Raw genomic sequence first — 15,553 nt, forward strand, 5'->3', positions numbered from 1 at the left:
CGGGTCCACTCCAAAATGTAATGAATATTAATGAGTTCTCGGTCCTTGGCCCATGCTACACCTTTCCAGCAAGTTTCATGAAAATCGGGAGAGTAGTTTTACTGTAATCCTGCTGACAGACAAACAAACAAACAAACAAACAAACACAGATGGACTGGCAGAGGTAAAAATAAATGTTTTCATTTTTTTTTAAGGGAAACATAGATTTTTTGATTGTAGCAGAACCCCCCCCCTCACCGCCTAATGTTGAAGGGAACGTGACATCTCCTCCTGCCATTTACCCCAGGTCTAGCCTATAGTGTGTTCTTCGTCATTTACCAGTTTACCTCTGTAGCCTTTCTTGAGTGTACGAAAATGCGGAGCAGCCTTGTTTCGTGCTAAATGTTGGGGCGGGACAGAGCGCAGGGATGCTAAGGTAGGTTCCCTCCCCCATGGGTGTGTCCACTGCCGGGAGACCTCAGTGAGTGTATCCACCTGCACAAGACGCTTTCCTGCACACGCACACTTGAGCGTCGCTGCGCTCCTCTCTGCCACTCTTCTCCAGGAACAAGTCTTTGTTTCTAACCTCCTTAAGTGGGGGAAAAAAAGAAGAAAAAGAATCTGTTGATGCGATTTAGAGATCACTTCAAGTTAATGCGGCCCCGTCAAGTTAATTTAAATCCAAGCTTTTGTTTGGCTCTGGGGATAATCGTGCAGGATCTGCGGCGGATACACCGATACTCCTGCGTGCGGACAGAGGAGCTCAAAGGATCTGGGGTGGATGGTTTTAAATGTTGACCAGCTTGATCACAATATTTACTGGACGGAACTACAAGGTAGGTTATAAATGCAAGTGCTGTTTTGACACATGACAAGTCGAATTAATTATTTGTATTGATACAGATGTGCTTATAAATCTGTAGGAAGCCACATTCGGTGGAGTCGAGCATGATTAGGGCTCTAATATTCAAAATATATTTTTAAAAGTTTTGTCAAATAATGTAGTCCTAAATATTTGTAATAGGCTTATTTAAGTATTATTTTAAGTAACATGGGCTATGTCATTTCGCCTATAGATATTTTGTGTGTGTGTGTGTGTGTGTGTGTGTGTGTGTGTGTGTGTGTGTGTGTGTGTGTGTGTGTGTGTGTGTGTGTGTGTGTGCGCGCGCACTGAAAGTTTTTTGTGGTATTGTATCTTCATAATCTGATGTCCAGTGATCGAGTCGAGTGTATGTAACTGCTCCTCAGCGCTACTTTTCACAATGATAAAATCCTCTTATAAATGACACGAGGTTCATGTTCATGTCCTCATAACTCAAAGCCCAGTCACGCTTTATTTTGGTTTACGGTCTGCTTTGGAGTTGTGCCTTCAGGGCTCAATGTGGAACTTGATCTTAAACCCTAACTGACAGTTTGACCTCAGACTCAGAACCACGTTTACGAGTAGATCAGTGCCGTGCATGGATAATTACAGCAAAACACGCTCGCTAAAATTGTTTTATTGTCTCCAAACGTGGCACAGTCAATTCATTGTACATGCCTACACGTTTTTTTTGTTTTTTTTTGTACGCACGCTGATAACTTGGAGCGTCTTCAGATCCTTTTTGTGGTGGATATTATTAACTTCAGCTCCCTTTGTGGCTCAAAACAGCATGTTGATGCGCTTTATGATTTGAGCACTCCCAGTGCTCACCAGGCTTAACGAGCAACTCCCTGTAGGCTACTGCTGGTGAAATTCAGCTCTTGATGTGTTATAGTGATAATATTTCTTGACCAGGTATTTGCCGCATTCACAAACACGTTTTAAGTGAGGATCGGCATTGAGTGGCGAGGTGCGGCGGGCTCCTTGTGGCTCTCCCAGCTGAGAGGAGACGTCCATTCACACTGTTGCCCTTACAGCACACAGAAGCAAACGCAGGCAAGAATAACTGTGGGCGGTTAGGAAAGGCACATTACAATGAGAGATTCATCAGAGCTGAACCAGCAGAGTTTTCTTCCCAGACTCTTACAACCCTCAGGTTTTATGGTTTGAGTTAAGTTACTTGGTCCATATTGCACACCCTGTTAAAATTACCGGGCCAGGATTTTAAGCATCCTTAATAAGATGTCCAACCAACAGCCAATGCACAGCAGATTTACAAGGCTACATAACAGATCCGTATGTGGAAGGCTACATAACAGATGTGTCTCAGCCCCTGCTTGACGTTCTGTGTTGTCAGTGTCTGACTTCAGTATAGCAAAAAGGCTACACTATGCAGCTCAGTGACTGAGAATTGGTTGCTGCAGTTTGTTTGTGAGATGGAAGTGCAGGCTTATTGTCTGACGCTCATCCCTCTCTGTCCCTCAGCTCCTGGACTCTCCCTTTCCTCTGTTAACAAACAGAGGGACAATGTTGTGGGACAAACTGTGCTGGCTACTGGCCCTGCTGGCCTTATCGTCCGGGGCGCTGCCCGCCTCCAACGAGCCCCTCTCTGCTCCCAGGATCTTCCTGTCCTTCAAAGGTAAGGCACTCAAAATACTTGCTGTGTCTGTGACCCACTGTTTAGTTCTGTGTTTCTCTACAGACATGTACATCACCACTTCTGGTCGCTTCTGTCGTCAGTCTTTTATGTCTTGGTTTTGTTGTGGGTAAACTATTGGCACTAGCTGAATTCAGGGCTTGGCAGGCCTGTGTATTCCTTTACTGCCTAACAGAGAGTTTGATTGTGTGTCGGTGTGAGAGAGGCGTGATGAGAGGGATGAGGAGATGTGCTGCTGATTATCCTGACTATTCAGGACCAAAGAATATGTCTTAATTTAACCGCCTGGCTGCCATTAGTTCCCCAAACAGGCCTTTGTGCGACCTCGACTCCCTTCTTAAATCAAGTCAGATTTAACACTTGGCTGGGCACACACTCAGGGCGCAGATCCAGCATGTTATGAATGTTTGCCAGTGCCACATGAGACCCTGTGTGTGTTGAACTGTCCTGTTAAAATAGGTCTCAGCGGTGCAGTCTCTTGTGCTTTGTCATTCCAGCACTGGCGTAGCCATCATGTCCATGTAAAGCTCTCAAGGTTTTATAGTACCTCTGCCTCTGAAGAAGACTTTGATAAGCATCTGTCATGAGGTCACCACATTTCAGATCTTCACTCTGTGCCCAGTTTGAACAGTTAGGAACACTAAATGGGAACTGAAGGTTTCTCTGCAAACCATGGCATTGAACTGTGGAGTTGTGGAAAATCATGTTTTTTTTTTTTTAATCTATGATCTGTCATTTGTTTCTAGTCAAATCTAGCTTGTCCTGGAATAGCAGAAATAATGTTTAATATGTTTGTTATAACTTCATGTCGTGGTCTTTTGCTAAACTAATTAAAAAAAAGATTTACCCGTTTCCAGTTTCTCTCTGTCAGATATTTTGCTTACCTGTTTGTTTCCTCTCTCACCACCCCAAGTCTATTTCTCTGTCTCTAATCAAGTTGGATTTCACCCTCCGCTGGTGAACTCGAGTTCATTTATTTTCTACTTCTTTTAATTGAGTTCCTTTTTGTTTTTAATTAGTTTTGGAGGTTACTTTATGCTTCACAGAGCAACGTCAGATAGCTGGAGACTGGAAATGCCCCCTTAGCTGTTCATTCCCTAATTGTATTGGTTTTGCACCATACTGCTGGGAATAGCTCCGTAATGTGTTTTTCTTCATTTTTTATGTGCCAGTGTACTTAACCAAATAATTGGCTTTAGGTTTCATGATATGCGTCTAGTGTTGGCATACAGATCTGTTGTAATAAGCGCCTTCTGATAACATAAATCCGAGCTCATTTTTAATAAGCATTTCAATTTTGATTATTAAACAAAACAAGAGATGAGCTACACATGTAGTATTAATGTAGGTATTAACTGTAGCAGCTAATATAACCTTTTTTCCCCCACTGTTGAGTTTGCTTCTGTCTGGGACCTAGCTTCACATGTTTATCCACAAAGGTTACACAGTATCACTTCCCACTGATTATTTACATTTTATACTGTTGGTAGAGAAGATGTTGCTGCTTTTGGCTGCAGTCCAAAACACTTTGTCTTTGCTTTTCAAATTGTTGCACTCTGTCAAAGCAACAGACAACGGGTTATACACACACATAAAATACACACACATTTCTCTGAAGAAAAATTAGAATATCTTGTATGAAATATAGAGTATACAGTATTAGTTCTGCATTTCAGTGTGACCATCTGTTATAAACATCTTGAACTAAACACTTTCCTTGAATTTCCATTCTACATACACTGTCTTTTATTAATCACTACGTTTCAGTTGTGTCTGTTTTGTACTCTTTGTACAGTTTTCCTGGAACTCTGCATAACTGAAAGCTAAAGGATTTTCCTGCATAAAAGCCTGAACAAATCAGATCACATGTAACATCACAGTGACATAGCAGCTTAAGTTTAATTGCTGAAGAAAATCCTGCCCACTTGTTTTTGGCTCCAACTTTATTACTTGAACTAGTCATTATTTTTCAATTTATGTACATATGTTTCTATTAATATGAATTGTTTAATCATGGAATATTCTAGTGAATGTTATTAACTTGTAGTATGTTCATTCTTGTTCAACATTTAAGCTCCATGTCTGCAGGATCCCAAAATTAAAAAAACAAGATACCACCACATTACCAGCAGATTACTTAAAACTAAGGTTTACAAAGTAAACAACCTTAAGCAACCTACGCTGATAATTTTGTCAGTTGAGGTTCCCAAAGTAGCTACTGAGTGTATGTTGTGCAAGCTGAGTTTATTAACTGTGGTAAGGACCAAGGGAGCAAACAGACGCTAACAGCATAGGAATGTCCATTCAATGCACGTAGGATAGATCACCAACCCTGACTTACACACACATACATACATACATACAACACACACACACAAAACACAGGGCTGCAATGCATCACTCAAATTAAACATTGTGTTTTCCAAAAAAGTACAATTGAACAACATGCTATAGTTTGCTCTGTAACTTTTTAAAATAAATTATTAGATTAATTAAAAAGTGTAGTTCAAATAACCTAGTTGTTAGATGTACGGATGATATCCCATAAACAAGAGGTCACAGGTGTATTATCACTCATAAAAGACTGAACGAGGCTGGCTTAGATCAGCTGCTGAGAACTCCTATATTTACTTTTAAACAAGGTCTATAATCACGTGCTATTTTAGTGCGTGGAGCTTTGCGAGGTTGTGACCCTTCAAACAGAAGCCAGTCACACCAGAGGTTAACTGCCCTCAAACTGTGGGAGAATGGCACCATATTAACAAGTAATAGCTTGTTACGCTAATCCTCTGGCCCATTTGAAAGTGTTTAACTTTGTTTGTCTTTGGCCTCTTTAGTCCTTGTGGAACACCTGGGTGCAAGGTTAGCTCTGGGAAGAAAGCCAGACAAAGCCAGGCAGTCCTGTAATTCTCAGGGACAATCTTAAGGTTACTCCTTCCTCTGCACTTTCCCCGACAGTCTTTTTGTCCCACGTAATGCGTCGATGATTGTTACGCCTGAACAAAGACTTCACTATCGGCTCATCTCCCTCGACTGTTTTCAGGGTTAAGATCAGAAATTGCGAGATGTCCTCCACCTCTCTGAATAATTAGGAGCTGCTACTGAGTTTGAACTTTACAGCTTGATCCATACAACAATAGACTTCATCTAGATTATGTTCTATAGGCAGATTTATGTGTGTATATATAGTACATGAGAAAAGCCCTTTGTCTTCCTCAAGTTATATCCATGTGACATGTCTCTATGTAGGTGGTCTGTACTGCTGGTGTCCTTTTGCCTTCACTGGTGAAAGAGAAAGTATTTTAGTCATAACCACCTATGTCTTGCAATGAGATATTACACCTTTCTTCAGATTGTATGAAGGATACCAAAGCAACGTGTATCTCCTTGTACCTCGCCCAGCCTCCTCACTCCTTATTATATGTATAATTGTGACACTGGAGACAGAGCAAAGTGCCTCAGCCAGGCTTTGCTGCAATCATGTCTCAGCAATCAATGGGCTGCTGAAAGCTTATCCACATCTAACCTGTCTGCTAGCACATGACCCCTGGCTAGCCTGGATGGATCTTTAGTCTGAAGTTCAGACAAACCTGACAGACAAGGTGTTTGCCTGCAACAATCCCTCAGACATTAAAAAAAGAAGCAAACCTTAAGTCATTTAGACACACATCTCCTAGCTGCTTTGATAGCCTTGATCTATCTCCTTCAAACAAAGGCAAACAGGCTGTATGTAACCAGCTACTGTGATTGGCTAATCATTAGGAATTGCTTGTTATCATAACCCAGAAACCCTCTTGCTGTTTAGCTACAAAAGTAATGTCATTAATTAAGTCACATTACAGTGCATTATCTTACAATCATCATCAGAGATGTTAAACATTATGTGACATGCATTGCACAGCGGAACATCCTCAGCAGATTGCCTCAATGTAATCTTTAACTTATTGGTAATATACAATGATAATAATAATTATTCACAGCGTGAGGTGCTCATGGTTTTGCTTTTCCTAATTAATATTTATGTAGAATATAGAGGTGGTCAACATGCCCAAACGAGGAGGGAACAGAGACAGATTGTTTGTGGATTTATCTCCCACATAATGGTTTAAATGAGGATTGTTTTTGTAAATGGACTTTTATTTTATTTTTTTACTGTTCAGGATTTTTGAAAATAAAGAGAAAAGCAACAACAAGCAATGTCGGGGCCATGAAAGACAAGTAGTGTAATAAATTAAAGGTCCCATGGCATGTTGCTTTTTGGATGCCTTTATATAGGCCTTAGTGGTCCCTTAATATTGTATCTGAAGTCTCTTTCCCGATATTCAGCCTTGATGCAGAATTACAGCCACTAGAGCCAGTCCCACAATCAGCTTTCCTTAGTATGTGCCATTTCTGTGTCTGTAGCTATTGAGGAGGAGAGAGGGAGGGGGGGGCAAGGTGGAGGGTGGGGGTGTGGCCTTGACCAGCTGCCACTTTGCTTGTTTGAAAGCCATGATGTCTCTCTCTCATGGGTGGGCCAAATTCTCTGGGCGGGCAAAGCAGAGAAAGGGGAGGTAACCTTGCTCCCTATGACCTCATAAGGAGAAGATTCCAGATCGGCCCATCTGAGCTTTCATTTTCTCAAAGGCAGAGCAGGATACCCAGGGCTCGGTTTACACCTATTGCCATTTCTAGCCACTGGAGGACCATAGGCAGGCTGGGGGAATGCATATTAATGTTTAAACAACTTCATAACGTGACATTTACATGCCATGGGACCTTTTTAAAGCTTTAGAAAATAAATGACATACAGATGCAACATTTCTTCTAAACTGAATAATAAATAATGTGTTTATTTTTGAGAAACGAGCAGACCACAACAGCAATGCTGGTTTGCTAGCTTTTCCACCAAAGCAAATAAGCTTTTAGCCCTGGTTTAAGTCCATTGTGCTCCATTTGAACCACACACTCTCAGCATTAACTAATTCACATCCTACCAGCTGTGGTTGTTTACTTCTTTCCTAGCAGATAATCATCATCGGTACATGACGGTAACAAGTTTGTCACAGCCTTTTACTGTCCCTGTCCTATACGTGCATTAAAATTCTTAGAAATTATGGATGGCAGTCTTTTGGTCACATTGCTGCTCATGCGTACATACAGTACTTGGGTGCAGTTTGCTCTCTTGGTAAGCATCACATATGCAACATTGTACCTGTTGGCAAAGTAGTCCTAAGCTGCCTCCCTTCCCTATTATCTCCATTAGAGAATGTCAGGGCACTGCAAAATGTTTCCACAGAGTAATGTGTGGTGGCTGTTGCACGCAAGCCCGCAGCAATTATTACAATACTTTGCTACTTTCTCTCCAGAGATGCTGCTGGTGGGGGACGAAGAGGGGAGGGGGGTAGTGCATCCCAGCAACCTCTGCTCTGCAGGATACATGCTGTCAAACTATGATTATTCAGGAGAGAAAAACAGAAGGTGACAGCTCCAGTGCTAAATATAGTGTCCTTTCTGAGTCTGTTTCTTTCTCTTTTTATCTCCCTCTGCCTCGTCCTCCTCCTCCTCTGCCTTTACTCTACACTCACACCCTCTCTATTTGCTTGTTGATAAGAGGTTGGCAGTGTGAGGTAAGGAAAGAGAGCACCCAGTATGCCGCCCACCGCAGGAGCAAACTGTTTTATTACACTCAAAAGGCGGTGGGGTCTCTAAAGTGCCCAGACCTTCCTTGAGATGAAGGCACAACAGCGAGAGGGCAGGGGAATGCATAAAGGAGGAGTGGGTGGATACAGTATATGTGCAGAAAGGTTTTGCATACAAGCTAGGCTAATGTGAAGTAAGTGCAGTGCTAACTACGATTGCAGGCTTAAAAGGAAAAAATGTGTCAATATTGTGTAGCTCTTTTGAGTAATTTTCACTCAATTGCTGGCTCCCCACCCTGTAATGGTGTCACAGAGAGAATTACAAATACACATCACTACTCCCAGTGAAAAGCTCTAGATTGAAAACAGTTTGCTGAGATTTGAATATTTCTTCTGAGCTGACAAGCAGAGCCCGTGCCTAAGCACTTATTAATGCTAGAATCTCCCCCTGTGGTGATAAAAATGCACAACATCCAAATGAAACCGTAATCACTCTGCTATTTATTATTCCAGTCTTTAGGCATTTTAATCATAGATTTAATTATTTGTACTGGGGAGGAGCAGATCCACTCATCCAGCCTCCTCAGAATATGCTTGTCTTCTTCGGTGAGATGCGCTGAAGCACAATGCCGGAATATTTTTAATGCTCAAGGTAGTTTGACAACAGTGTAGAAGTTTGGTTCAGGACTGGAGCTGAAACTTTAACCTTTTATTTCGCAACAGTGTGGTGAAGACAATGGCATACTGTAATTAGCGCTGCACAATTAATCGCAATTTTATCGAAATCGCAATATGGACTAGTGCGATATCCAAATCTGCAGAGACGTCCCGGTCTACAAAACCTTTTCCTCATATCGTGCAATGTAATATTAGGGAGCTGCCAACAGATGACATGAGGTTTACTGTTGGTGCGAGTAACTCCCTAAGTTCTCTACATTCACATATTTCACTGTTTGCATTTTCATTTTTTTTCCTCTAATAACATCATCAGTGTTCCTCTAGTAGAAGCACAGAAGTCTGGAAAATGTACCAAACTAAAGGTTTATCATACAGTATGGCTTTCAATTTAAATTGTTTTCAACTTTGTTTATCAGAAATAATACTGCTACAGTACCCATGAGCATGAGTCAGTGTTGTTACAGAGAATAAAACACTTTGCCATAGTTGCTGATTATATCTGACATTGACGCAGAATCTAAAAATAAACTGATTTAAACTGCTGAATGTTTCATCAGGTTTCTGCAGACTATAATTGTTAGCTTTTACTTGCTATTAGTGTCTCGCATAACCAAATTTTGAACTTGCTCATAGCATGGTTCTAACTGAAACACTGGACCTAGTCCTTATCATGTACGCAGAGTTGCACCTTAAACTTTTTATCAAAGAACCAGACATTTTGGAATGTCCATCCAAGCCTTGAAATTGCTCCAACTAAACTCATTCCCCTAACAATGTCAATTGGGCCATTTACTTTAAAAACATTCACGTTGATAGTTTTCTGTTTTCTGTTTTTTTGGTAAATGATAGTTACTGTACATAGGGGATGCTTTGGCAGGTTCGATAAATAGCCCTTCCAGTTTGGTTGGGGGGGGAAAAGAAGAAAAAAAAACCAGGAGAAAAAAAAAACTTTTTCACACTATTTTGTTGTGTGTGTGTGTGTGTGTGTGTGTGTGTGTGTGTGTGTGTGTGTATTGTGTGTTGTGTGTGTGTGTGTGTGTGTGTGTGTGTGTGTGTGTGTGTGTGTGTGTGTGTGTGTGTGTGTGTATGTGTGTGCACATCCTGGTGGGTGTTTGTGAACATTGTGGTGTGTTTGTGTCTCTTGGTTTCCTGCTGCAGCCAATTTTTTTAGATCGAAATGTGGCAGACAGGATAAAAATAGTCAAAAGCAACAGTGGTACATCAGACCGATGTCATTTATTTGTCATGTTTGAGGAACTTGATTTGCTTGTGTAGTTAAAGTGATTAGTGGAGTCTTTGTAATTGTTTTATTTCTGGCTTTAGAGCACTTTACAGAGCCCATGATTCTAAAGGTGTCATTTTAATCATTATTAGAGGCAGATTATTATGCAGGCTGTGTTCATCCTCGCCACCTGCAGAAGAAGAGCACGAGGGCGACGAGGGGGGTGGAACAGGACGACAGTTGTGGTTAAAGCCAGAGTTAGAGAGCGAGCAATGGCTTTTACAAGATTCAAAGTGACAGAGAGGGATGGGAGAGAGTCTTAAAATTCATGTCAAGTCCATGTGGTTATGTCTGCATTGTTTGTGTGCATGCATGCGCTCACATGCTTGCAGAGCTTCTGTAAGGAGCTTTATGTGACACTGCTTTGGTTCGGTTGCCATAGCAGCGCCTACCTGTCACTCTTCACAAACCAAAGCGGGTTCAAATGATGTTTTCCACAGAGGAGAGGCGGGATGTAATCACAGCATTGTGCTTATTTCCCCTGATGTCTGCTGTCTCGTCTGCTCTCAGAAAATCCTGAAGTAAAGCATCGTGGAGGCTCCAAGGCTTGGTTAAGACAAACGAGAAAATAAATTTGCCAAAACAATAGACTTATAAGGCTGCAGTCTGGTCTTGTCAGAGTGTTGGGGAGGGTTGTGAGCGATTTAGTGAGCGAATAACTGAAGGATTGGTTTGTCTGTGCGGAGGCCTCACCCGACTGGCCGTGCTCTCCAGATGTGACCGAGGTGTGGGAGCAATCTGTGAGCAGCCCGGACTGGAATTAAGGAGACAGCGGGTCAAGGGCACCTCTCCACTTGTTTACTCAGACAGCTATCATTCATTATCATTTGTCTGTCAGTGGTGGGATCAGGTTACTGCAGTGCCATTGACCTCGTTTATATGGTGACTATTGTAAACAAAAACGTCTTGTGTTTTGTGAGTTTATATTCAGTGTTGCTTTAACACATATGAGGACCTCAGATCAACTTGTAAAGCTACGTTTGTTTGAGCTTAGGTGATTCTAATATCAATCAAAGTAAAACGTAGAAATGATTGTTGTTCTGTCTATATACAATAGTATAGTATACAGGGGAAGAAATCGAGTTCCTTCAGTGCTATGGTGTACACAAAAGATACAATAACAGATGTACAAAGACCGTTAAAGTGCAAATAATATCTGCAAGTACAGGTAATCCTTTAACTAACGAATCATTAAAATGATTATTCAGCATATCCTTTTACTGATAAATCAAAAATATTGACTAGAATCATTAATAATCATTAGTTGCAACCTTAATACATTTATAGTATAGTAGTGTTCTCATAGAGCACTGCATAATTGGCGGTTTTCGCAAAAACAATAAGTTGATAAGTTGCTTAGTTGGTCAATATTTTTGATAGTGTATTCATTGTTTCTCAAAGTGGTTTATCAAGCAAAACTCCAAGACATTTGCTGGTTCCAGCGCCTGCGATGTGATAACTAATTTGGATGTCATTGTGATTCAACAAAACCAGCTATTTTACGCTTTGAAGCATTTTTCATTCTTTTTTGACATTTTATAGACTGATGAATTGATTTATTTAAGAAATAATCAACAAATGAATCTATGATGACAATAAGTTTCAGTCCTGCTGGACAGGGAGTAGTCTCGCATTGCCAGACCTTCCTCCACAGCGCTGTGGAGCTTGTTGTGGTGGAACATGTGTACGTTCAAAGGTTGTTTTAGTCGTGCAGTCTCAAGCTGTCTCGATTTGCCCTGCAGATATCTGAGGAGCAGTTAACCATAGTCCTAATAAATCCAGCGGAGTTTAAAATTCCAACACATAGAAAATGTAAGGCAACGGACATCCAGCCAAAAAGAAGGACGTACGGAGGAATTTCCGGGGGCAGCGGAGCAATCCCGGAAGTGGAAGGTCGTGGATATAGACTAGACAGGGAGTAACTGTTGGAGGTAGAGAGGAAAAGGCAACTGTTTGGCCATCCTATTAGTGATAACACGTGTGTCTGACGTTACATTAGAGGAGAAAGGCTGGAGGAGAATTATCTGTGCAGCTATTGTGTCTAAGGAGATTTTCGGCAGCCCCATCTCATTAATGTTATCTGAATTTGACATGAGCGACTGCGTTCTTGTTCTCCTCCATGTGGACGCAAACTGACATGTTGAACTCGAGGAGCACATATTGTTCCAGCTCAGACATCATCCAGGAGGACGGGTAAGAGACAGAGAGGCAGAAGGACAGAGAGAGGCAGATAAGGAGTGCAAGTCTGTCAGGAAGATAGGGTGAGTGGAGGAAAATGGGAAGGGAGCAATAGAGCAGACTGCGACGTGGCTCTCTGAGAGTGCTAATGGACTACAGGGCATCAGTGTCAGGTTTGCTATCTCAGCCAGAGCGTGGATAGATGGAGGGATGTGAGAATGAGAAGGAGAAGAGGAGTGTGGGTGCGCAAAGGCATACTCAGGACAAATTGTGTGTCTGCTTCCCATTAGCGGTGTATGAGTGTCGGTTGAGATGGTTTACCTCAGCTGGAGACTGCATCGGACCACTCAGCTCCGTGCCAATGCCCCGGCAACAACCTCGCCCTCGCCTTGCAAGGTGCGATGTTAGAGTCAATGAAAAGTGCTGACTTTATTCACACTTACATATTGTCATACAGATTGTCGTAGAATAAGTGTTTTTTGGCACCTGGGAACATTTGGACTAAAGCCCAAAGTGCATTCTTAACCATACATCTATTCATCAACATTACAAAGTGATGTGGAGCCAAAGTACAAATATTTCTTTTTGCAGAGTGTTTATATGATCAAAGTAGCTTGCTCTGTGCCAGTTTGGCAATGTTTTACGGGAAGTGCTTCCTTTCAAAAATTAAAGGTTAAAGTTCTTTTTAGGCAGAAGCTGGGCAACCTCAAACACCCGCAACCTCATGAAATGTTTCAGATTTGGGAGATTTAGACTAATAGGCTATCAAGCCTCTCTGTGTGTACAATGTATGTTGGATGAAGACCAAGTAGCTGTCTATGTGATTATGGAAGAAATTAGGCCTGTGGTTGAGCCTGACCATGATCCTGTGGGCGGCTGCGTTAGTGGTGTCTCACTATTGGATTTAAAAAGCCAGAGCATTCCTCTTTCTCATCCTGCTCCTGTCAGAGTTGTATTTCATCTCTTAGCTTTAGCCCTCTCCGGCTTTCACACACTCTACATACCTTCTCTCTGCAGGATGCATAATTTGCGAAAACTGAGCACTCAGTCAGACGCTAACATCATTACAAAGCCCACGTTCAAGGTTTGAGATGTAAATGCTTTGTAAATAGCAAAGCCTCGCTTTTCAGATTGATCTCGCTTCAATCGGATTTATGTTCCCCATGTTCCATTAGCTGCTGTGGCTTCGGGCAAGTAATGCCTGAGTTTGAAGGTCGGGCCTCTGAGTGAGATCACCCCTGTGTGGGCAAGAACCCCCTGAACCCATCCCAGAGAAGAGCTCAGCTGAGGAGGAAAGGGCAGAATGTGGTGGAACATGAGGTTTCCGGGCCTTATTTTCTGGGTTCATGCACTGATGGGCTTCCTGATAATGTGCTGATTGTGGAAGGGAGGGGATGGCCTCTCATCCCTGATCATTGTGGTGGTTGCATTGACGTGATGCCAAGATTTTTTCCAGGCCTGCCCCGTTCACTCCTCTTTGCCTTCACGCTTTGTTAGTCAGCCCTGTTCTCAGGAACTCTTTCTAGGTGTCCCTAATGGTATGTTGGCAGTGTTGTCAATGGTATCTGTGCCATATGTGTGTGTCTGTGTGACTGCATACATATGTATGGATGAGAAATGGGAGCAAGGGCCTCCTATGTTGCTGTTGTTATTGTTGTTGTTGGTGTCGACGCCTCACTCATCCCCGTGAATGGACTGCTTGGTCTCAATAGAAGAGGGGCGTTTGTGTGGGCTGGGTCCATCATTCATTTACTTCATTCATGTCCCTGGGGAAGCGGAGGGGGAGTGGCATACAACACTGGCGCGGCCTTAACACTCAAAGCATCGCTTTCCGTCCTCTTCCTCCCTCTGCTCGCCCTCTCTGTCTGTCTCTCATCTTTCTCGTCTCTCACTTTTCCTCCTCTTGGCACAAATGCTGAAACAGTCATCGCTCAAAGCTTGGCTGTGATCCTGGGCTTTCATGTTCTGTAGGATTTCATGTTAGATGAATTGATGTTCTCCTCTGGACCATGTGCTCCGCTGCACTACAATGATGGAAAACCACAGACAGCCCCTCCGAGAGCTTATAGGAAGCAGCACCTCCTGGCACAAACACAGAGACACAAACTTTTTCCACGGCTGACAGATTGAGTTTTAATGTGGTCGACTCAGCTGAGAATCACATAGAGGAAACAAAAAGTGTCTTTTGGCATTGGGAAGATCTCCAACCTAAATGATGCTTTGTTCAAGTGTAATCGCATTTAGAAAGAATAAAAAGCCTTGAATTCATTAGTCTGTGGCTTTTGATTATACCGATGTCACTCGCATAAAAAATGGTTCACAGCGTGAAATGTAACTTTTCACCACCGTGGCCAGATTACTCTGTCCTATTAAACCATCCATGCATGATTAATTAGTAACAAACCATTGCAGTGAATTTTGAGCAAATTAGATCATGAAAACAACGGGAACTACACCGCTCTGCATTCTGTGGTGTTTAACAGGATTTGTCTGTGTCACTAAAAGCCATATTGTTTCTGTAGTTGCAAAGATATTTTTTATATGCAGAGTGCAATTGCTGTTGTAGTTTAACAAACTACCAATATATTCATTTCCCCGGCATCACTGCGCATCATTTGCAGTTAACTGGGTTTTGTTGCTAGTAGAGTTAAAGCTGTATCTCTAAACTAAGGTTGGGTGATATGTTAACGTTGTCCTGCCACCGTATGCCCAAACAACGAGTGATTACCGAGACTCGTGCAGGTGTGTGCAATTCTTAACTCAAAATATGCTGGCTCTTCACGCTGCTTTTCCCACACTGGCTCTCTTAAATTAAATAAGCAAAATAAAGTGACAAATTCCGCCCCCAAAAAACTGATGTACTCAGCCGATATATTTGTCCAATCACCCAACCCTACATGTAACTGCTCATAAAAACTTAATGTTTCATTGTTATATATAGGTACAACAAATGAATAGTGTGGAGTTGTTGGGAAGCTAGTTAGCTCTTTTATGTTACATCCAGTTTTGTGTCAAGGTCCCACATTGCTGTGTGTGATTCATTCTTTGATAATTCCACTCTGGGTAAGATAGACAATATGTTTCTCCAAAAGATGCATTGTTCCTTTAAAACTATTAAAAGGAGCAGTGGTTTGAAAAGGTTATCTCGCTCAATATCATACATTTTCTAATAAACAGAGATATATTTTCATCATTAATCCACAAAACTTTACCATAAACTATAAAGATAAGGGAGCAGCTGTGGAGATAACTTCTGGGTTTGTCTACCATAAAAATGCCATCATCAGACCACTGTT

At 41.9% G+C, this 15,553-nt stretch overlaps 1 protein-coding gene across 4 annotated transcripts in view; it reads left to right on the top strand.

Annotated features, from left to right (window-relative positions):
* Positions 1-345: 345 nt before the first annotated feature.
* Positions 346-15,553, top strand: part of sema3fa (sema domain, immunoglobulin domain (Ig), short basic domain, secreted, (semaphorin) 3Fa) — a 53,719-nt gene continuing 38,511 nt past the window's right edge. Inside the window, exons 1-2 of one of the 4 annotated variants that reach the window (XM_039798715.1) lie at positions 346-815; positions 2,327-2,480. In XM_039798715.1, coding sequence (XP_039654649.1) covers positions 771-815; positions 2,327-2,480 — 199 coding nt within the window. In that variant the 5' untranslated portion in view covers positions 346-770. The remainder of the gene's footprint in view (positions 816-2,326; positions 2,481-15,553) is intronic. The other 3 variants (XM_039798717.1, XM_039798716.1, XM_039798718.1) reach the window with 3 other exon arrangements.

This window comes from Perca fluviatilis, chromosome 4, assembly GCF_010015445.1.
Source record: "Perca fluviatilis chromosome 4, GENO_Pfluv_1.0, whole genome shotgun sequence".
In the NCBI taxonomy this organism is placed as follows: domain Eukaryota; kingdom Metazoa; phylum Chordata; class Actinopteri; order Perciformes; family Percidae; genus Perca; species Perca fluviatilis.